The sequence below is a fragment of the Symphalangus syndactylus genome, chromosome 12 (assembly GCF_028878055.3).
Source record: "Symphalangus syndactylus isolate Jambi chromosome 12, NHGRI_mSymSyn1-v2.1_pri, whole genome shotgun sequence".
NCBI classification, from domain to species: domain Eukaryota; kingdom Metazoa; phylum Chordata; class Mammalia; order Primates; family Hylobatidae; genus Symphalangus; species Symphalangus syndactylus.
In genome coordinates, this window is record NC_072441.2 from 95,995,200 (window position 1) to 96,017,852 (window position 22,653).

General features: G+C 36.1%; 1 protein-coding gene across 20 annotated transcripts in view; it reads left to right on the forward strand.

Moving 5' to 3' along the window:
• The window catches only part of DCAF6 (DDB1 and CUL4 associated factor 6), a 139,462-nt gene that overhangs the window by 40,205 nt on the left and 76,604 nt on the right, over nt 1-22,653 (forward strand). For all 20 annotated transcript variants that reach the window (XM_063625099.1, XM_063625087.1, XM_063625097.1 and 17 more), the window contains 3 exons: nt 10,546-10,659; nt 14,205-14,340; nt 16,542-16,756. In XM_063625099.1, the coding sequence (XP_063481169.1) occupies nt 10,549-10,659; nt 14,205-14,340; nt 16,542-16,756 (462 nt within the window). In that variant the 5' untranslated portion in view covers nt 10,546-10,548. The remainder of the gene's footprint in view (nt 1-10,545; nt 10,660-14,204; nt 14,341-16,541; nt 16,757-22,653) is intronic.

Below are 22,653 nucleotides of genomic sequence, written 5' to 3' on the forward strand. Positions count from 1 at the left end.
CATTTTCCATGTGGTATCATTTTGTACTGAAGGTACATCCTTTAGCAGTTTTGTTTTGTTTTTTTTGAGACAGTTTCGCTCTTGTTGCCCAGGCTGAAGTGCAATGGCATGATCTTGGCTCACCACAACCACTGCCTCCTGGGTTCAAGTAATTCTCCTGTCAGCCTCCTGAGTAGCTGGGATTACAGGCGCATACCGCCACTCCTGGCTAATTTTGTATTTTTTTTTAAGAGAGACGGGGTTTCTCCATGTTAGTCAGGCTGGTCTCGAACTCCCGACCTCAGGTGATCTGCCCGCCCCTGCCTCTCAAAGCTCTGGAATTACAGGCATGAACCACCGCGCCTGGCCCACAGTTTTTTTGTTTTTTTTTTTACATGAGAGTTTGTTGATAGAAAACAATTTCAGTTTCCTTTTCTTTCCTTCATTCATTCTTTCCTTTCTTCCTTTTCTTTCCTTTGTGAAAAATGTCTTTTTTTTTTTTTTTTTAAATGCCAGTTCTTCAAAGATAGTTTTGCTGGGTATGGACTTCATTTGATAGTTATTCTATTTCAGATGATATTCCATTATATTCTGACTTCCATTGTTGAAGTTACAAAGTCAGACATCAGTCTAATTGTGGTTCCTGTATAGGTAACCTCTTTCTTTTCCTTGACTACTTTTAATTTTGTTTTTCTTTGCCAGGTTTTTTTCTTATTTTATGTCAGAACAGTGTGTCTTGATGTGCATTGTTTTTTATTTTTTATACTTGGGATTTGTTGATGGTCTTGATGTGAGCAATTGGCATCTTGAAAAATGTAGGAAGTTTTCAGTCAGTAGGTCTTTGGTTTACTACTTCATTATTCTCTCCATTTTTTTGTAGTCTGGAGAAATTCTGATTAGCCGTATCAGACCTGCTTATTAGACCTTATTCCCTCCACTATTTAAAAATTTTAAAATTGAAGTGTAGAACATATAGGAAAAGTACATAAATCCTAAGTATATGGCTTAGTGAATTGTCACAAAGCAAATCTATTCATGTAACTACCACCTAGCACATTAAGTATCCCAAAAGCTCCCTTTATTCTGAGTTCTAACACTGAAGTTTTCTGTTTTTTCTAATACCCCTGTTTTTCTGTTTTTGAATATTATATAAATGGAAATATACTTTATGGCTTTTTGTGTCTTTGTTGTTGTTTTTGTATCTGGCTTCTTTTGCTGAGCAAAATCTTAACTCATTTGTGAAATTCATCCATGTTTTATGTAACTATGATTTGCCCATTTTATTACTGTATAGTATTCCATTATGTGAATGTACCACAATTGGTCTGTTCTATGCTGTTGGAAGTTTGGAGAACGTTCTTTTACGTGTCTTTTCAGTACACAAATGCACACATTTGCTAGGGTGTATACTTAGCAGTAAAATTGCTGGGTCATAGAATATATATTTGGTTATTTTAGAGATAATGCCAAATAGTTTTCCAAAGTGTAGTAACGACTTACATTCCCACCAACAGCATGTAAGAGGTCCTGTTGCTTCTGATTTTTGCCAACAGTTGGTATTTTCAGCTCTACTTTGGTGGATGTATAGTATCATCTTAATTGGTTTCCATTTGCCTTTCTGTGCTGATACTGCTGAGGCTGAGCATCTCTTCCTATGTTTGTTGGTTATTTGGACGTATTCTTATGAAATGTGTAGTCAAATCTCTTGCCTTTTTTTTTCTGTTGGGTTGTTTGTTATTATTAATTTATAGGAGTTTTTTAAAAAAACTTCTGCATATGAGCCTATCTTTTCCTATTCTGTGGTTATATTTTCACTCTCCTAATGGTGGGGGAGGGTGCGGTTTGTGTGTTTTGAGAGACAGGGTCTCACTTTTTCACCCAGGCTGGAGGGCAGTGGCATGATTATAGCTCCTGGGTTCAAGGAATCGTCTTGCCTCCCAAGTAGCTGGGACTACAGGCATGCACTACTGCACCTGGGTAATTTTTTTTACTTTTTTGTAGAGACAGGGCCTTGCCATCTTACCCAGGCTTGTCTAGAACTCCTGGGCTCAAGCGATCCTCCTGCTTCTGCCTCCTAAAGTGCTGGGATTTCAGCCTAAAATGGTGTCTTTTGATGAAGAAAAGTACTTAATGTTGTCTAATATATTGGTCTGCTCCTTTATGATTAGTATCTTTTGCATCCTGGTTAAGAAATCTTTTCCTATCCCAAAGTTATGAAGATATTCTTCTACTTTAATTTCATTGCTTTATCTTTAGCATTTAGATCTATAATCTATCTGGATTTGACTTTTGTTATAGTATGACTTAAGTCAACTTTTTTTTTTTACCCCATATGAAGTTTTTTGTGTTAACATAATTTATTTTTTAGAAAATTAAATCAAAATCCAAAACAGCACACAAACAAAAGACAGACCATTTTAACATGATAGACCCATTTACCCAAGATGTTTTTTGCCAAATACATACACACAGTTTAATCAGCATAGAATTTTTTTTTTTCAAAACTGATACTCTGCATCTATCAACAGCTCCCCTTTCTTCCTTATCCTAGTCCCTGGCAACCATCATTCTACCTTCTGTTTCTAAGAATTTGATTATTTTAGATATCTCATATAATTGTAATCATGCAGTATTTGACTTTTGATGACTGACCGATTTAACTTAGCATGATCATATTGTAGCATATGTCAGAATTTATTTCCTTTTTAAGGCAGGAGAAGATTCCGTTGTAGGTATATACCACATTTTCTTTATTCATTTATCTAGGCTGTGTGCTGTGGCTCACGCCTGTGATCCCAGCACTTTGGGAGGCCGAGGTGGGCAGATCACTTGAGGTTAAGAGTTCAAGACCAGCCTGTACAACAAGATGAAACTGTGCCTCTATTGAAACTACAAAAATTAGCCAGGCATGGTGGCAGGTGCCTATAGTCCCAGCTACTCAAGAGGCTAAGGCAGGAGAATCACTTGAACCCAAGAGGTAGAGGATGCAGTGAGCCGAGATCATGCCACTGCACTCCAGCGTGGGTGACAGAGTGAGACTCTGTCTCAAAATAAACAGGCCGGGCGTGGTGGCTGACACCCATCATCCCAGCACTTTGGGAGGCTGAGGAGGGTGGATCACGAGGTCAAGAGATTGAGACCATGCTGGCCAACATGGTGAAACCCTGTCTCTACCAAAAATGCAGAAATTAGCTGGATGTGGTGGCATGTGCCTGTAGTCCCAGTTACTTGGGAGGCTGAGGCAGGAGAATCACTTGAACACGGGAGGCAGAGGTTGCAGTGAGCTGAGATCGTGCCACTGCACTCCAGCCTGGCGACAGAGTTGAGACTCCGTCTCAGAAATAAATAAATAAATAAATAAATAAATACATCTAGTGATGGATATTTAGGTTGCTTCTACTCTTTGGCTATTGTGAATAATGCTGCAGTGAAAATGAGTGTGCAAATAATCTCTTCAAGATCCCGTTTCCAGTTTTTTTGGATGTATACCCAGAAGTAGAAATTGCTGGATCATATGGTAATTCCATTTTTAAGTTTTTGAGGACCCTCCATACTATTTTCCATAGCAGCTCCACTATTTTACATGCCTACCAGCTGTGTGCAAGGGTGCCAATTTCTCCATTTCCTTGCCAACACTTACAATTTTTTTTTAGCGGGCATTCCAGTGGGCTTGAAGTTTTATCTCACTGTGGTTGTGATTTTCATTTCCCCAAAGATTAGTGAAGTTGAGCTTCTTTTCATATGCTTCTTGGCCATCTGTGTATCTTCTTTGGAGAAATCTCCTTTGCTTGTTTTTTATCTGCATTATTTTTTGTTGTTAACGTAGGATTTCTTTATATATTCCGAATATTAACCCTTTGTCAGATACATGGTTCACAAATATTTTCACCTGTTCGATAGATTGCCTTTTTACCCTGTTAAGTTTGATGTAGTTCCACTTGTCTGTTATTGCTTTGTTAACTGTGATTTTGTCGTTATATCTGATAAATCATTGTGAAATCCAATGTCATGAAGCTTTTCCCTGATGTTTTCTTTTTTTTTGAGCTCTGTCACCCAGGCTGGAGTGCAGTGGTACAATCTCAGCTCACTGCAACCTCTGCCTCCCAGGTTCAAGCAATTCTCCTGCCTCAGCCTCCTGAGTAGCTGGGATTACAGGTGCATGCCACCATGCCCAGCTAATTTTTTGTATTTTAGTAGAGATGGGGTTTCACCGTGTTGCCCAGTCTGGTCTCAAACTCCTGAGCTCAGGTAATCTACCTGTCTCCGCCTCCAAAGTGCTGGGCTTACAGGCATGAGCCACCGCTCCCGGCCTCCCCCGTGTTTTCTTCTAGGAGTTTTGTATTTTCAGTTTGTAGGTTTAGATCTTTAATCCATTTTGAATTAATTTTTGCATATGTAGGGTAAGGGTCCAAGTTCATTCTTTTGCATGTATATAACCAGTTTTCCCAGTAGCTTTTTTCTTACTTTATGGATTCATTTTTTTCCTCAACTTTTATTTTAGATTTGAGGGGTACATGTGCAGGTTTGTTTCATAGGTAGTATTGCATGATGCTGAGTTTTGGGGTACAAATGATCCCGTTACCCAGGAACTGAGCATAGTACCCAGTAGTTAGTGTTTCACCCCTTCCTTCCCTTTCTCCCTCCCTGCTCTGCTAGTTCACAGTTTCTGTTGTTGCCATCTTTATGTCCACAAGTATCCAATGTGTAGCTCCTACTTATAAGTGAGAACATGTTGTATTTGGTTTTCTGTTCCTGTGTTAATTTGCTTAGGATAATAGCCTCCAGCTGCATCTTAGTTGCTGCAAAGGACATGATTTCATTCTTTTTTGTGGCTGCATAGTGTTCCATGTATATGTACCACATTTGCTTCATTCAGTCCACCATTGATGGGCACCTAGGTTGATTCTGTGTCTTTGTTATTGTGAATAGTGCTGTGATGAACATGTGAGTGCATGTGTCTTTTTGGTAGAACAATTTGTTTTCTTTTGGATATATACCCAGGATTGGGATTGCTGGGTTGAATGGTCATTCTAAGTTCTTTGAGAAATCTTCAAATTGTTTTCCATACTGGCTGAACTAATTTACATTCCCACCAAGTGTATATAAGTATTCCTTTTTCTTTGCAGCCTAACCAGCAACTTTTGTTTCTTGACTTTTTAATAATAGCCATTCTCACTCATATGAGATGGTATCTCATTGCGGTTTTGATTTGCGTTTCTCTGAGATTAGTGGATGTGGAGCATTTTATTTTGTGTTTGTTGGCTTCTTGTATGCCTTTGGCGAAGTGTCTGTTCATGTCCTTTGCTCATTTTTAAGGGGGTTATTTGGTTTTTGCTTGCTTAATTTTTTAAGTTCTTTTTTTTTTTGAGACGGAGTCTCGCTTCATCGCCCGGCTGGAGTGCAGTGGTGCGATCTCGGCTCACTGCAACCTCCGCTTCCTGCGTTCAAGTGATTCTCCTGCCTCAGCCTCCTGAGTAGCTGGGACTATAGGCACGTGCAACCACGCCCAGCTAATGTTTTGTATTTTTAGGAGAGATGGGGTTTCACCGTGTCAACCAGGATGGTTTTGATCTGACCTCATGATCCGCCCGCCTCAGCCTCCCAAAGTGCTGGGATTACAGGCATGACATTTTTTTAAGTTCTTTGTAGATTCTGGATATTAAACCTTCGTCATGTGCATAGTTTGCAAATATTTTCTTTCATTCTTTAGGTTGTCTGTTTACTTTGTTGATAGTTTCTTTTGCTGTGCAGAGCTTTTTAGTTTAATTAGGTCCCACTTGTCAATTTTTGTTTTTGTTGCAGTGGCTTTTGAGGACTTAGTCATAATTTCTTTCTCAAGTCCAATGTCTAGAATGGCGTTTCCTATATTTTCTTTTAGGATTCTTATAGTTTGAGGTCTTACATTTAAATCTGGAATCCATCTTGAGTTAATTTTTATATATGGTGAAACGTAGGGGGGTCCAGTTTCGTTGTTCTACATATGGTTGGCCAGCGATCCCAGCAACATTTATTTAATAGGGAGTCCTTTCCCCATTGCTTGTTTTTGTCAGCTTTGTCGAAGATCAGATGACTGTAGGTGTGTGACTTTATTTCTGGGTTCTCTATTCTGTTTCATTGGTCTGTGTGTCTGTTTTTGTACAGTACTATGCTGTTTTGGTTACTGTAGCCTTAAAGTATGGTTTGAAGTCAAGTAATGTGATACCTCTGGCTTTGTTCTTTTTGCTTAAGATTGCTTTGGCTATTCAGGCTCTTTTTTGGTTCCATGTGAATTTTAGAATAGTTTTTTCTAATTTTGTGAAAAATGATTTGGTAATTTGATAGGAATAGCATTGAATCTGTAGGTTGTGTTGGGCTGAATGGTCATTTTAACGATACTGATTCTTCCAATCCGTGAGCATGGAATAAATGGAAAAACACTGTTGCTGTTTATTGCTGTCGTTGCTGTTTGTTTAGTGATTTTCCTAGACTAATTCTGTTAAATCTGCATTCTTTTTCAGGTGTAGGCACTGGAGTCTGTGCTTGGTTAGCTTAGTTATCAGCTAAGGATTAGATAGAGATTTCTTTAAATGCCTTGAACCAGTAAGCCTTCCAGTCTTTGTCAAAGGGGTCTGTGCGTTTGGGTTGCCTTCAAGTGCCCTGGAAATTTACAACTCTGCCTTAGCTTTCACTTCTTGCTTGTTCAGAGCCTCAAGGTCAGCCAGAGATGGAGTAGGGCCTTCTTGGGTCCTTCTTTGGCATGTGCACATCCTTATACATGTGCATAATTTCTAAATTCCCAGAAATATTTTGTTGCTTTTCAAATTCTTCTATTAATGTCTGATTCTTACTTTTACTTTTAACTTTTTCTGGTCAGCTTCTTGTTTGCCTCACCTAGTATTACTGCCTCAAGCAACTGTGATGTTAAATCATTGCTGTTGATTATTTTTGACAAGCACCCTCAGGATGGGGTTGAATATGGTCAGATTCATGTAAGTCCTTAAAAGGCAGCTTTTCCAGGGAACTTAAGGACAGATTAAATTGTGATAAGTCTTTGAGGATAGGGCATTGGGAGTTTCAGACTTGTTTTGTGACTTACAGTGGCTGCGAAGTTCACTGTTTTTTACAACTACCATAGTCACAAGGCTGCTGTTGACTTAGGGAAAATACCACAAGTTAAAGTGGCTCAAAGCTCACTGTTCTTTCTGAGATTCAGTTACTTGTCTTGAATAAATGTTTCTTGGATTGTTCTAATCCCTTGGTTAAGTTTCACAGTTCTAAAAAAGTTGATTTTGAAATTTTGTAGTGTAGTCAGTGCTCTTATGAAGAAGTATATTTTCAGAGGTCTTATTCAGCCATTGGAGAAGTGCTTCTTCTGTAACATTCTTATACCTTTCCCCTCCTTCTTGAGGAAGATTAAATCGTGAGGAAAGGTTCCTAAATGATGCAGATTTCTGAACATATCTTATAAAGCCATTAATTATAAGAAATAGATATATGTTTTAATAATTTAATTTTATAACAGCAGTATGAGTACAGCTCATAGTTCATTAATTTGATTAACAAATTCAGTATTCTAGTTTTTAAAAATAAATATCCTTGGAAATATATGCTTCCAATAATTTCATTTATAGACAGTCGTATACAAAGCAAAAGTAATCATTTTACTTAATAAAGTCATCAAAGCTAAGTCAATAAATTACATAAATATTTCTTACTGATAAAATAGTTTCTTAAGTAAACTGCTGACTTGATTAGATGGAATACTAATTACATTTTCACAAATATGAAATGAGTAAAAATTCTCATTTTCCTTGAAATATATACTTATTTAGGTTGAATATACTTTTTATATATTTTTTGCAGTGTATAAATCTTATTATTCTGTGTTCATTGCAAAATTGGTTCAATTGAAGCAAAGGACATTAATATATTGAAGTTTGGTAAATTAAAAATTATATATTATATTAGTTCATTTTCATGCTGCTAGTAAAGGCATACCCGAGACTGGACAGTTTACAAAAGAAAGAGGCTTATTGGATTTACAGTTCTGTGTGCCTGGGAGGCCTCACAGTCATGGTGGAAGGTGAAAGGCATGTCTCACATGACAGCAGACAAGAGAAGAGAGCTTGTGTGGGAAAACTCCCATTTTAAAAACCATCAGATCTTGTGAGACTTATTCACCATCACAAGAACTGCGTGGGAAAGACCTGCCCACATGATTCAGTTACCTCCCACCAGGTCCCTCCCACAACACGTGGCAATTCAAGATAAGATTTAGGTGAGATCACAGCCAAACCATGTCGTGTGTGTGTGTGTGAGTGTGTATGTGTAGAGTGTGTGTGTGTGTGTGCGCGTGGCTTAAAGTAACAAATTTATTATCTTACTGTTCTGGAAGTCAGAAGTCTGAAATAAGGTGTACTGGGTTAAAATCGAAGTGTTGGCAAGTGTGTATTCCTTCTGGTCTTGCCTTTTCCAGCTTCTAGAGGCTGCTTGGATTCCTTGGAGCAAGTCCCCTTCCTCTATCTTCAAACCCAGCAACATTTCATCTTCAGATCTCTTTCTTTTTCTTTTTCCATCATCTTGTCTCCTTGTCTGACTCTGACTCTCCTGCCTTGTTTTGCTCAGTAAGACCCTTGTAATTATATTGGGCCTCTGTGGATAATTTAGGATAATCTCCTTATGGTCACAATCCTTAATTAATCACATCTACAAAATCCCTTTTGCAGTCTAAGGTAAAGTATTCGTAGGTTCTAACAAATAGGATGTAGATATCTTTGGGCTACCATTATTCTGCTTACCACAATAATAGTAAACCTTTTAAGACAAAAGTTTTCCAAGTAAATTTTTAAAAAGTATAAAACACCTACCGAAAAGTGCTGGCATCGTGTATTTGTGCAACTTGGTTAATTTTCACAAAGTGAAATATATAGGTACTCAGCATCTAGAACAAGAAACAGCCCCCAATAAGTCATTTGTGCCCCCTCAAAGGGTTTACTGCTTTCTAGGTTCTCAAAAGTACAGGTTAGTTTGGGCCTTTTTACGATTTTATAAAAATGGGAATCATACTGTGCCTTCTCTTTTGTGTCTGGCTTTTTTCACACAGAAGGTTTGTGAGATTCATTTATGTTGCTGGGAATAGTAATGATTTGTTCATTATTACTGATGATTTAGTACTTTATTTTAGCAATAGATAACAATTTAATCCCAGTTTATTGTTGGATATTTGGGTTGTTTCAAGTATTTGGCTAATATATATAGTGCTGCTATGAACATTCTAGTGCATGTTTTTACATGCCCCATGCAGGCGTTTATTTTTAGTGGAATTGCTGGGTTATAGGAGAAGCATATGATCAGCTTTAATAGATATTGATGCATAGTTTTCCATTGCGATTGTACCATTTTATACTCCCATCAGCAATGTGTTCCATTACTCCACATTGTCATCAACACTTGATATTATAAGTCCTTTCATTTTGGCTATTCTGGTATGGTATAGCTGTATATCTTTGTGGTGGTAATTTACATTTCCTTGATGGCTGAGTTTGAACACCTTTCATATATACAGTGTTTCAGACATAGGAATATTGTATACAGAAAACCATGTATAGCAGAGGCACCAGGAACTGGTTTCACAGGAGACAATTTTTCCATGGACATGGAGTGGGGTTTAAAACTGTTGTACCTCAGATCACCAGGCATTAGCTTCTCATAAGGAGTGCACAACCTATGAGAAACAGTTCACCATAGGGTCCATGCTCCTATGAGAATCTAATGCCATTGCTGATCCAACAGGAGGTGGAGCTCAGGTGGTAATGCTTGCTCACCTGCTGCTCACTACCTGCTTTGCTGCTCACTTCCTAACAGGCTACGGACCGGTACTGGGTCTTTGGGACATAGGGAGAGAAGAACTTATTGAGGCAGGGTTTATAGAGAGCCTCAACTTACAATATTGTCATTGCTAAATTAGAAGTGGATACAGGCATATCTAAAATATTGTACTTCTTTAAAAAAGGTTTTTATTGTAGTAAAATACATATAAAGTTTGACATTTAAACTATTGTTTTGAGAGTACATTTCGTTGACATTAAGCATATTCATGTTGTATAACCATTATCACAATTAAAATTTTTCTGAGAGGTGAGTTACGCACTTAAATCATTTCAGCATCCCACAGTTTTCTTAAACATTACCAGAGAAGAAAATTTGCTTACGTATTTATTGTACAATTATAAATTCACATAGATAAAACATAAAAATTAAGCTTTGAATAGTTTGAACAAGCTACCTAGGGGAGAATCATTCTTCCCTAGTTGTTAGAGGTTTATAACTTCAAATAACTTTTTATCTGAAGTTAAGTTAATGCTAATCTTCAAAGTACTGAATCATATTAATTCAACAATTACTTCTTATCTATTTCTATCTGTATTGTACCATTCTGAATCATAGTATGGGTAAGCCATGAGTAACTAAAATGCATTGTTTTTGTAACCTTTGCCTTAATCATTTTATGAAATAGTAGGAGTGTTTTTCAGAGCCGTCTGTTTAAATGTTCAGTATGATTATCTGTACTTTTCTTTTCATCTTCAGATTATGACTGTACCCAATGACCCTTACACTTTTCTCTCTTGTGGTGAAGATGGAACTGTTAGGTGGTTTGATACACGCATCAAAACTAGCTGCACAAAAGAAGATTGTAAAGATGTAAGAATTAAATTTTTATACAAATGATGCAGAAAAAATTAAGGTTATAATTAAAACTGGACAGTAAGTTATGTGGATGGTAAGATTATGGGTGAATTTTTAAATTTTTGTTTTGCTAAAATATTTAATAAGCATATATTTTATAATCAGAAATTGAAAAATATAAAATGTTAATATTGAAGTTGGGGAACTTATATTTTAATTGTACATTTAAAATATATTTATGAAAATTCAAATAAAATTGTTCAGTATATACTCTCTAATATTATAAAAACCCGAAGAATTTATATCAGTGTATCTCATTTACTCATGGAAACAACTTCGACTTATCAAATAGCAGTTATAAAAGCTTGTGGTAGTTTCTTGTCTTTCTTTCTCCTGTCTTTTAAACCAATAATTACATGTTATCTTTTTAAAAAAGAAATAATAAGATACCATACCATCAACATGTTTGTTCAAATTTAGCCCACTTTCCTAAAGATAATATCTCTACTATCAGTTTTTTATGCTTTAATACAATTTAATTAAATTAATTAATTTATTTTTTGAGACAAGGTCTTACTCTGTCATCTCAGGCCAGAGTGCAGTGGTGCAATCCTAGCTCACTGCAGCCTCAATCTTCTGGGCTCAAGTAATCTTCCTGCCTTAGCCTCCCAAGTAGCTGGGACTACGGGTGTGTGCCACTATGCTCAACTAATTTTTTTTTTATTTGTAGTAGATAGGAGGTCTTGCCATATTGCCCAGGCTGGTGGCATCAAACTCCTAGGCTCAAGTTATCCTCTCGACTTGGCGTCCCAAAGTGCTGGGATTACAGGCATGAGCCACCGTGTTTGGCTTTTAATACTATTTTAAACTTATAAAAGGCCTGAGAAATCATTCAGTCTTTTGACCCCAGACAAGTAATTCCAAGTGATTTTTCGTGACATACATTATTTAGAGCACAGTAGTTTTTCCTTGGATCATTTTGAAGTAGTAAATGAAATAAGAAAGTACTATTCAAAATATATTTTTACAAAAAAAAGGTATTACTATTAATCACGTTAAGTACTTGCTAAATAAACCAGTTACCAACTGGTTAACATGCTTTAGGGGAAAAAGATTATTTTATATATTTGAAACAGAGAAATAAAACAAAAAGTAGAAATTGAAAAACCTTTAGGCTGGGTGCGATGGCTCATGCCTCTAATCCCAGCACTTGGGGAGGCCAAGGCAGGTGGATCACAAGGTCACGAGTTCGAGACCAGCTTGGTCAACACAGTGAAACCCTGTCTCTACTAAAAATACAAAAAATTAGCCAGGCGTGGTGGCAGGTGCCTGTAATCCCAGCTACTCGGGAGGCTGAGGAAGGAGAATTGCTTGATCCTGGGAGGTGGAGGTTGCAGTGAGCCGAGATCACACCACTGCATTCCAGCTCGGGTGATGGTGCGAAACTCCATCTCAAACAAAACAAAACTAAACAAAAAAAGCTTTAAATACATAGTTTAATCAGTTTTTTTGTTATGTATTTGTATATACACAGATATGCAAATAGGGAAGCATTGAACTAAACTCAGAAATAAGTTTAAATATCAGGTTATTAGGGGTGTTTGATATACCTGTTCCTTAGAGTAAGTGGTGGGTACTAAATTTTGTTATTGCAAACTCTCTTAAACTATTTTAGTGTTTCAGTGTAGTAAGATTTAGTTGTGCTTTTCTAAACAAAACCCCCAGGAAAATAAGAAAACAAGTCTGATAAGACGTGAAAGTACTCTTGCCTTAGTAAAACTTCTCCTTTATGTATAAAAGTGAAATGAAGCAGAGTATAAAGAAAAACTGGTAACTAGAGTAATCCTTAACTACTAAAAACTTAGAATGAAAGGCATTTGTTTAATGAATTCTATGTAATGAGAGTAATGTTCTAAGATTAGTAATTGAATAAAGTATAAGGTTAAATTGACTTAAAAACATTACTGAGGGGCTGGGCGCAGTGGCTCACGCCTGTAATCCCAGCACTTTGGGAGGCTAAGGCGGACAGATCACCTGAGGTCAGGAGTTTGAGACCAGCCTGACCAACGTGGAGAAACCCTGTCTCTTACTAAAAATACAGAATAGCCAGGTGTGGTGGCACATGCCTGTAATCCCAGCTACTCGGGAGGCTGAGGCTGGAGAATCTCTTGAACCCAGGAGGCGGAGATTGCACTGCACTCCAACCTGGCGACAGAGCAAAACTCCATCTCAAAAAAAAAATTACTGAGAAGAATGAGGAATGAGAGTCATTAGACAAAGCAGTATGGAATCAACAGAGTACCTTCAGGATATATGTTTGGGGTACTAGCTCTTACAATTTCCAGTTCTTCTACAGAGATGAGTAATAACATAGTAAGACCTGTCTTTTGCAGGGTTTGTATTTATATGTGTACTTTATTTTTGAGCTGGTTAAGGAGAAAGGTTTTATAAGTAAAGAGAAGTATAAAATATAGAAGTTAATTTTTTGTTATATTTTAATAGCAATGATTACAATTAAAATATTATGAATAAGCCTAGGCAACATAGTGAGACCCTATTTGTACAAAAATTTTTTTAAAACATTAGCCTGGTATGGTGGTGTGCACCTGTAGTCCTAGCCACTTGAGAGGCTGAGACAGGAGGATCACTTGACCTCAAGAGTTTGAGGTTACAGTGAGCTGTGATCACACCACTGTAAGCCTGGGCAACAGAGCAAGACATGTCTCAAAAAGAAAAAAAATATGAATACTATATAAATAATCAGTAGTTATAGACAGTATGAGAGATTTGTCATAGGTAGATTATAACTCCGTCTTTGCTGTCAAGTGGACCAATAATAGCAGGCATTTCTAATGGTACTAATGACTTAGTGATACATTATATAGGTAATTTTGAATTTTTTACATTTCTAAAGATATTCATTATTCATGAGTATGGGAATATTTAACAGGCATTTTTGAGAAATAATTCAAATTGTATTATAACATTGTATGAAATGTAGCTAGTTTAGACAGTTTTAATTGTGGTCACATAAATATGAGTTTCTTGGATTATTACCATCTTTTTGTAGCTGGCGCTGTTCTAGTATAATTACTCAGTATTTTCAGTCTTATATTTGAAAGTAATTTTTATTTTTTCCTTTTTAGAATGTATTTAATTGCTCAAATACTGATCATTTTAAAAATCTGTATTTTAATTAAGTTTAATATTTTCATATTTTTTCTTACTTTGGTTTGTAAGGAAAGTCTACAATATTGTGGTAGAAATCAATCAGTTTTGAAGTTGTATGGCTGACTGTAAAGAAAAGAGTATCTTCCTTAGAAATATTGAGTATATTTATTTTGATTTCACATAGGCTGAATGTATTAGAAATAATTTCTAGTAGAAATCTGAAAAAAAAGTTAAAAGAAAGCCATATTGTTTTTCTGCTCATTGTCATTCTTGACTGAATTAGGAGTTCTGAGAATGGTTATTCTAATTACTAATGAGAAAATATTTTAAATATGATTTCACCTCTGCTGTATAACTGTATGTAAGTGGTATTATGTTATGTTTTGTAGGATATTTTAATTAACTGTCGACGTGCTGCCACATCGGTTGCTATTTGCCCGCCAATACCGTATTACCTTGCTGTTGGTTGTTCTGACAGCTCAGTACGAATATATGATCGGCGAATGCTGGGCACAAGAGCTACAGGTAAGAAGATAATATTAGAGAAAATATAGGACTGTCAGTTCAAAGAGTAAATTTTTATGACATTTTCAGTTTTAAAATTTCTTGTTTGTTATAAAATTTCAGAAAATAGTATTTGTTTAATATGGATTATTATAAAAAATAACATTTCACCAAGTGTTTCTGACCCTTTGGGATGATACTTTTGCAGTTTAAAAAGTTGTAACATTTGGGTCGGGCACGGTGGCTCACGCTTATAATCCCAGCACTTTGGGAGGCCGAGGCAGGTGGATCACGAGGTCAGGAGATCGAGACCATGGTGAAACCCTGTCTCTACTAAAAATACAAAAAATCAGCTGGGCGTGGTGGCGGGCACCTGTAGTCCCAGCTACTCGGAGAGGCTGAGGCAGGAGAATGGCGTGAACCCGGGAGGTGGAGCTTGCAGTGAGCCGAGATTGCGCCACTGCACTCCAGCCTGGGTGACAGAGCAAGACTCCGTCTCAAAAAAAAAAAAAAGTTGTAACATTTGATGTATTAGTTTGGCAGGACTGCCATAACAAATGACCACAAACTGGGTATCTTAAAGCAACAGAAATTTATTCTCTTAAATTTCTGGAGGCTCAGTGTCTGAAATCAGGATGTCTTATGATTGGTTTCTACTGGAAGCTCTGTTCCATGCCTTCTCCCCTAGGTTGTGGTGGTTGCTGCCAATCCTTGGCATCCCCTTGGTGTAGATGAATCACTCTAATCTCTGCCACTCTCTCTCTTTACATGTCATTTTCCCCATGTGTGTCTGCGTTTACATTTTCCTCTTAGGGCACTAGTCATACTAGATTTGGGCCCACCCCTAATCCAGTTAGGGTGAGGTGGGCCCTGGATTAGGTGGGCCCTAATCCAGTATGACCTCACTGTAACTAACTACATCTGTAAAGGTCACATTCTGAGGTTCTGTGTAGACATGAATTTTGGGGAGACTCTGCTGTTTTTCAATCAAGAAAACAATGGTAAATGTGGTAGTAAGAAAATTTAGAACAGCGACTTGGGTATGTATTAATGTGTAGCATATATTTATTCCTGCTTACCTTAAAGTGCTGTTAATAATGCTGAATACTGAATTTGAATCTAATATAAACTAGTGCCCTTTCCCTTCACTCACTATAGGATCAAAGTACTTCCAAAATAATCAATTAGAAGTCAACTTCCATTCACATTTTTTCAGTAAAGGAAGGCCAGGATTACACACACACACACACACACACACATACACATACACACACACACACACCCTGAATGCACATTCGTATTTTCACATATTTTATATTGTTAAAAATAAGGGCGGACTTGGGCAGAAACCCACAATGTCAGTAAAGATGGACATAGATTATTGAGATGGGAATACCAGATGAGATCTTTCTTTTTGGAACTGTGATAGCTTTTATGTATATTGCTACATTAAGTCACATATCTAATAATAATTGAGGAGTCCAATCTATTTGGATATGTACATTTAGGGGAAACAATAGTAATATAATATGAAATAATAGGCTTAATTATTGTTTCTCAACAGGTGGACACAGTTGACATTTTGAGCATGATAAGACTTCATTGTGCAAGGTTATACAGCTTTGTGGGATTCTTAGAATTTAGCATTCCTGGGCCCCTAGGGCACAAAGTGCCAGTTGTACACCTATCTATCATATTGCATTGAAGACTACCAGAGTTAATTAAAATTGGAATAGTATTCTGAACTCTGTACTATATAACAGGCAAATTTCATGGCAATAAGAAATTTTTTTAAAAAGTAAAAGTTGTATCATCTTAAGGATATTGCATACATTGCATACTAATGTATGTAGTATGCTAATAAGTATTAGCTTTTTGTAAAAATTTATTATCTTAATTTGGGGGGAACTTTTGGAAGCTGACTTCGTGTGATTGTATTTATAAATCATTTTCCTTGATTAACTCATTTCAACAAAGCATGTGTAATCTGGAATTCAGACAATCATGAAATTTTTTTGTAGAGGTGTTACCTTTATATCATATTCTTTTTTGTTTTGTTACAAAATCTGACTACAGAGAAAGAACCTCTACTAGAAATAAACGTGATGGCTTTTATTTATATTGCTACATTAAGTCACATATGTAATATTCAGATTGAGTTTTAAAAAATGTTTTTCTTTAAAGCATTATTAATTTTAAATAACTTCTTGTTTCTTTTTTAGGGAATTATGCAGGTCGAGGGACTACTGGAATGGTTGCCCGTTTTATTCCTTCCCATCTTAATAATAAGTCCTGCAGAGTGACATCTCTGTGTTACAGTGAAGATGGTCAAGAGATTCTCGTTAGTTACTCTTCAGATTACATATATCTTTTTGACCCGAAAGATGATACAGCACGAGAACTTAAAACTCCTTCTGCGGAAGAGAGAAGAGAAGAGGTAGGTTTACTCAAAACCATGTCCTTTGGCCGGGCATGGGGGCTCATGCCTATAATCCCAGCAATTTGGGAGGCCGAGGTGGGTGGATCACCTGCGGTTGGGAGTTCGCAACCAGCCTGACCAACATGGAGAAACCCCGTCTCTACTAAAAATACAAAATTAGCTGGGCGTGGTGGCACATGCCTGTAATCCCAGCTACTCAGGAGACTGAGGCAGGAGAATCGCTTGAACCCGGGAGGCGGAGGTTGTGGTGAGCCGAGATCACGCCATTGCACTCCAGTCTGGTCAATAAAAGCGAAACTCCATCTCAGAAAAAGCAACAACAACAAAAACACCATGTCCTTTATTCAATTCAGAAAACAATTCAGTGGCTCTTGGGGCCTAAAGGCCAAAAAGAAAAAAAAAATTAATTTTCAAGGCACTTACAGTTCAGAAAACAAAAAACATGAGACATACTTGAAAGAATATAAGCTAATAAATTACTATCAGTTATTAATAATTATAATTAGCAATTAGTTACTATTACTAATAGTTACTAATTATAGTTAGTAATTAGTTAATGTATAATTATGATTAATGACAAAAATAGTATTTTGTAATTTGTATATTTGTATTTTGTATTTGTATTTTGTAATTTGTTATAAGTAATGTATTTGTATTTTGTAATTTGTGTTATAATTAATAGTAAATAATTACTAGCGTCTATTCTTAATTATTAAGAATATTTAGTAATAATACTAGTACTAGTAATATTACTAGTACTAATATTAGTATTAGTAATAATAAATCACTAATTTATCATTGATATTCTAAATACTAATTAATAGTGAATTATTAGGGATAAGGCTTTAGAAAAAAATATTTTTAATTATTTTTAAGGAGAATATACTTGATAGCAAAATGTTTATCTTTGTAGATGTACAGCAGCAGCAAGAAAGATCAACAGTGCTAACACTTGCAGAAAAGGCGATTAAAATAATAGAAAATATGATGATAAATTTCCAAGAGACTAAATGTGTATGTCCATGGATCAATAGAATTTTTACCTATTACCATTTACTCTTCATATATGGACAGCAGTCCCTTTCTCTCCCAATTGTGCCTCTTTCACAGTTACATACTAGTGATTTATAACATTAACCCTAGGTATATTTTACAAAATAAATACAAGTGGGGAAAAAGATAAGTTAAAGTAGTTGTATATATTGAAAATTAGGTGAATGAATTACTTTCACAAAACTACTAGAAGATAATGAATTTATTATTTATAAAAGGGGAAAAGTAGAAATAAGGTATCTTTGACAGTACACAGCTATAGAACAAAGTTTACTTTAACCTGTTAAGCTTCTTTCCTCAACATGTTTTTCACTTTGGCTTTTTTATTTTATAATGTCCTGTGTTTATTCACTCTGAACTTTGGCTTGTAAAAGTCTCTTGAAATTAACCATTGATTTTTATTTTCGGTGACTTTTTGGTATTGGCTCAATGCCTATTAATACATTTTAAAGGTTACTAATAACAGTGATTTTGGAATTCCTACGAGATACAAAACTATATTCATTCCTCATAATTTCAGGTGTAGAGGGCTGTAAAATTAGAAATCAGGATTACTTTATAAATATACTTTGAGATTTTTATCACTGCAGTGTATTTATTTGAATTAGGAAATTGATGAAGAAGGATACGATGGCTAATAAAATGATTTTTGAGTTTATTCTGGTTGAAAACATGAAATCTGCTCTGTCATTTTGTTACTGCTATGTAAATTTCCCCTTGAAATACATGGGTAAGTAAAGTTATAGTCAAACTGTGATTGTTACATAATGAAAGAGTTGGAAGTCCATAGACATTTTAAGTGGGCCAACTAGTTTTGATACCATGGAATACTTAGCCAAAAGATATTTATATAATCAGAGTGAATGAGGCTGAGTCATGAACATTTTTTTTTTCTGGGAGCCTTTTCCTTGGTCTTGTTTGTTGCATTAACTAAATTAAGAAAAATAATGCTGAAAGTGGATTTAAATTATGCTTATTGTCTGGGCGTAGTGGCTCACGCCTGTAATCCCAGCACTTTGGGAGGCCAAGGCAGGTGGATCACCTGAGGTCAGGAGATTGAGACCAGCCTGGCCAACATGGTGAAACCCGTTCTCTACTAAAAATACAAAAATTAGCTAGGCTTGGTGGTGGGCGCCTGTAATCCCAGCTACTTGGGAGGTTGAGGCAGGAGAATTGCTTGAACCCAGGAGGAGGTTGCATGAGCCGAGATCGCGCCATTGCACTCAAGCCTGGGTGACAAGAGCAAAACTCAGTCTCAGAAAAAAAAAAAAAAAAAAAAAAGCTTTTTATAACAAACCAAACAATTCAAAGGTATACATAGAATAAATTAATAATCTGTCTTATTTGTAATTCTGACACGTTTTGGTGTTTTATACTAAAACTTTGATGATAGTATTCAGACAAACTTAACTCACCAAATATTTATTGGGTGCCTACTATACACCAAGTCTTTTACTAAACTTTGGAAAATGAAGGATGGCCAGACAAAGACATGATCTCTTACTTAAGGAATTCACAGCTTAGTGGAAGTAGAGATACAAGTAAATAAATATGTAAAACTTAATATAGAATTATTTATAAGGACTATGTTCTGTATAAGTAGAACTAATCTTGATTGAGAACATTAGTAAAGCCTGAGGAAGGTTTTAAAGCATGAATAAAAGTTTATTGTATGATTTTGTCTTATGTTTCCATAATAGTTTTGTATTTTCTCGATTTGTGGAGGACTGCCTCTAATAATTTCTTTCATTTTTGCCCCCTTCTTTCTTTGGTTCATTCTTTTGTCTTAATTTTTTTTGTACTTTCTGTTTTCCCTTATTTTTGTATGCTTTTTTCTTTTTATCATCTCTCTTTTCTTACTTTTGATAGTTTACCACCTGCCCTACCCCATTATTGGGCTTCTTTGTTGAATTCATTCTTTCATTTTCTTCTGGTCCCCATAGCTTGTGCCTAAAAATATACTCCAGATCTGACTACTGCTTACCACCACCCTTGCTACATTACCACCCTGATCCGAGCTATCAGCATCTCTGGCATGACCTATCCCCCTTTATAGTTGATTTTGCTAGCTTTCTAACCAGTCTTCCTGCTTTCACTTGCTACAGCCCTATAGCTATATAGCATTCAAAGTGATCCTTAGAAACATAAGTTAAATCATGCCACTCTTCTCATCAGCATTCTAAGTGGCTCCCTATCTGACCTAACGCAAAACTGAAGTCCTAATGGTGGCTTCAAGATCTTATTATCTGGTCCTAATTATTACTTCTACTGTTCTCTTCTTTACTCTGCTCTAACCACATCTACTTGCTTAGTAACTCAGGCCAAGCATGACTGTATTTTAGGATTTTGCATTTACTCTGCCTGAAATGCTCTTCCCTGGTTACCTGGATTTTTTCTTCCCTGGGTATTTCAGGTCTTTGCTTATGTAACCTTCTCTTGGTGAAGCCCTACTTCACCATCCTATTTAAAATCACAGCCTTTAACTGATACTACCTATCCCCTTTTCTACTTTATTTGTCTCCATAACAATAACTTCCTATGTATATTTTGCTTTTTTATTTCATGTGGTGTTTGCTCCATTGAGCTGTAAATTCTGTGACGTTGGGGATTTTTTGTGTGTTTTGTCCATTGTTGTTTTCCAATACCTGTAATAGTACCTGACATATAAAAGGTGCTCAAAAAAATACTTGGTGAATGAAACGCCATTTTCAGTATTCTTGACTAGGTTATTTCACATACTCAGAAAGTCAAACTTGAGATTGTTTTTGATTTGAAGATTTTATTCTATAAATAATTGCTGAGGTTGTAAAACCAGTTATTTGGCTATGTAATATAAAATTTCCTCTCTCTTGAAACCACGAAGCAAGATTCTATTATATTGTTTTAAGAATAGTTCATATGAAGGATGAAGCCCTCTCCTTTTGGGAGTGATTAGTTGTTTGAAAATTTGCACAGCTGCCACATTAAGCTTCCTTTGTTCTGGTTATTCCCTGTCACACACTTATGTCTTCCTGTGTAGATTTTACTATCCTCAGTTGCCTTTAGCCATACTTACACATAATATGGAATTTATGGGGATTTTTTTTTCTGTCTCCTTTACTGAGGATGCAAAGATTTTTTTCTATTCATGTTACTAGGTATGGTTTCCAGAAGAAATCAGAAAATTCACAGTTAAGTGTCACCAAGTTTTTATCAAAACCTGCTTAATTTTCAGGAAAAAAGAATCAATGAATGCTGTTTTTAAAAAATAAATAAAAATAAAAGGAGTGACCCACAGGATGGGAGAAAATGTTTTGCAGATCATGTGTCTGGTTACAGTTTAGTATCCAGAATGTATAAGGGACACTTACAGTGCAACAATAAAAAGACAAATATCCAAACTTAAAAATAGGTAAAGGATTTGAATATATAATACTTTTTTTTCCCAGAGAAGACATATAATAAAAATGGCAATAAGTACATAAGGAAATACTCAATGTTATTAGTCCTCAGGGAAATGCAAATCACAACCACAGTGAAATATCACTTCATACCCACTAGGATGACTAAAATAAAAAAGACAGACAATAACAAGTGTTGACAAACATGTAGAGAAATTGGAAACCTCAAAAAATTAGAGTTATTATGTGACCCATACTTCCCCTCCTAGATATACAGGCTTCTCTTGGAGATATTGCAGGTTTGGTTCTAGACCATTGCAATAAAGTAAACATTGCAGTAAAGCAAGTCACACAGATCTTTTGGTTTCCCAGTGCATGTAAAAGTTATGTTTATGCTGTACCATAGTCTATTAAGTGTGCAATAGCATTATATCTTAAAAATCAATGTATATACCTTAATTTAAAAATACTTCATTGCTAAAAAGTGCTAACAATCATCTGAACCTCAGTAAGTTGTATTCTTTTTGCTGGTGGAGGGGCTTACCTTGATGTTGATCACTGCTGACTGATCAGAGTGGTGGTTGCTGAAGGTTGGGGCTGTGACAGTTTCTTGAAATAAGACATCAGTGAAGTTTGCTGTATCAATAGACTCTTCTTTCCATAAAAGATGTATTTGTGGCTTGTAATGCTGTTTGATAGCTTCTTACCCACAACAGAACTTTTCTCCAAATTGGAGTCAGTCCTTTCAAACCCTGCTGCTGCTTTATCAACTAAGTTTATGTGGTGTACTGTGTAATAGATCCTTTGTTGTCATTTCAGCAATGTTCACAGCATCTTCACTAGGAGCTGCTTCTTATGGATGAGCAAAGAAAGTGGTTTGTGCCTCAAGAAACCACTTTCTTTGCTCATCCATAAGGAGCAACTCCATATCTGTTAAAGTTTTATCATGAGATTGCAACAATTCAGTCACACCTTCAGTCTGTACTTCTAATTCTTGTTCTTTTGTTGTTTTCACCGCATCTGCAGTGACTTCCTCTACTGAAGTCTTCTACCCCTCAAAGTGATCCATTAGGGTTGGAATTAACTTCTTCCAAACTCCTGTTAATATCGTTATTTTGACCTCCCACGAATCACAGATGTTCTTAATAAGGCATCTAGAATGGTGAATCCTTTCTAGGTTTTCAGTTGACTTTTCACAGATCTATGAGAGGAATCACTATCTATGGCAGCTATAGCCTTACAAAATGTGTTTCTTAAATAAGACCTGAAAGTTGAAATTACTCTTTGATCCATGGGATGCAATGAAAATGTTAATCTCCATGTACATCTCCGTCAGAGCCCTTGGGTGACCAGGTGCATTGTCAACGCCCACTAGTATTTTGAAAGGAAATTTTTTTTCTGAGCAGTAGGTCTCAATAGTGGGCGTCAAATAGTCAGTAAAACATGCTGTAAAGAGGTGTG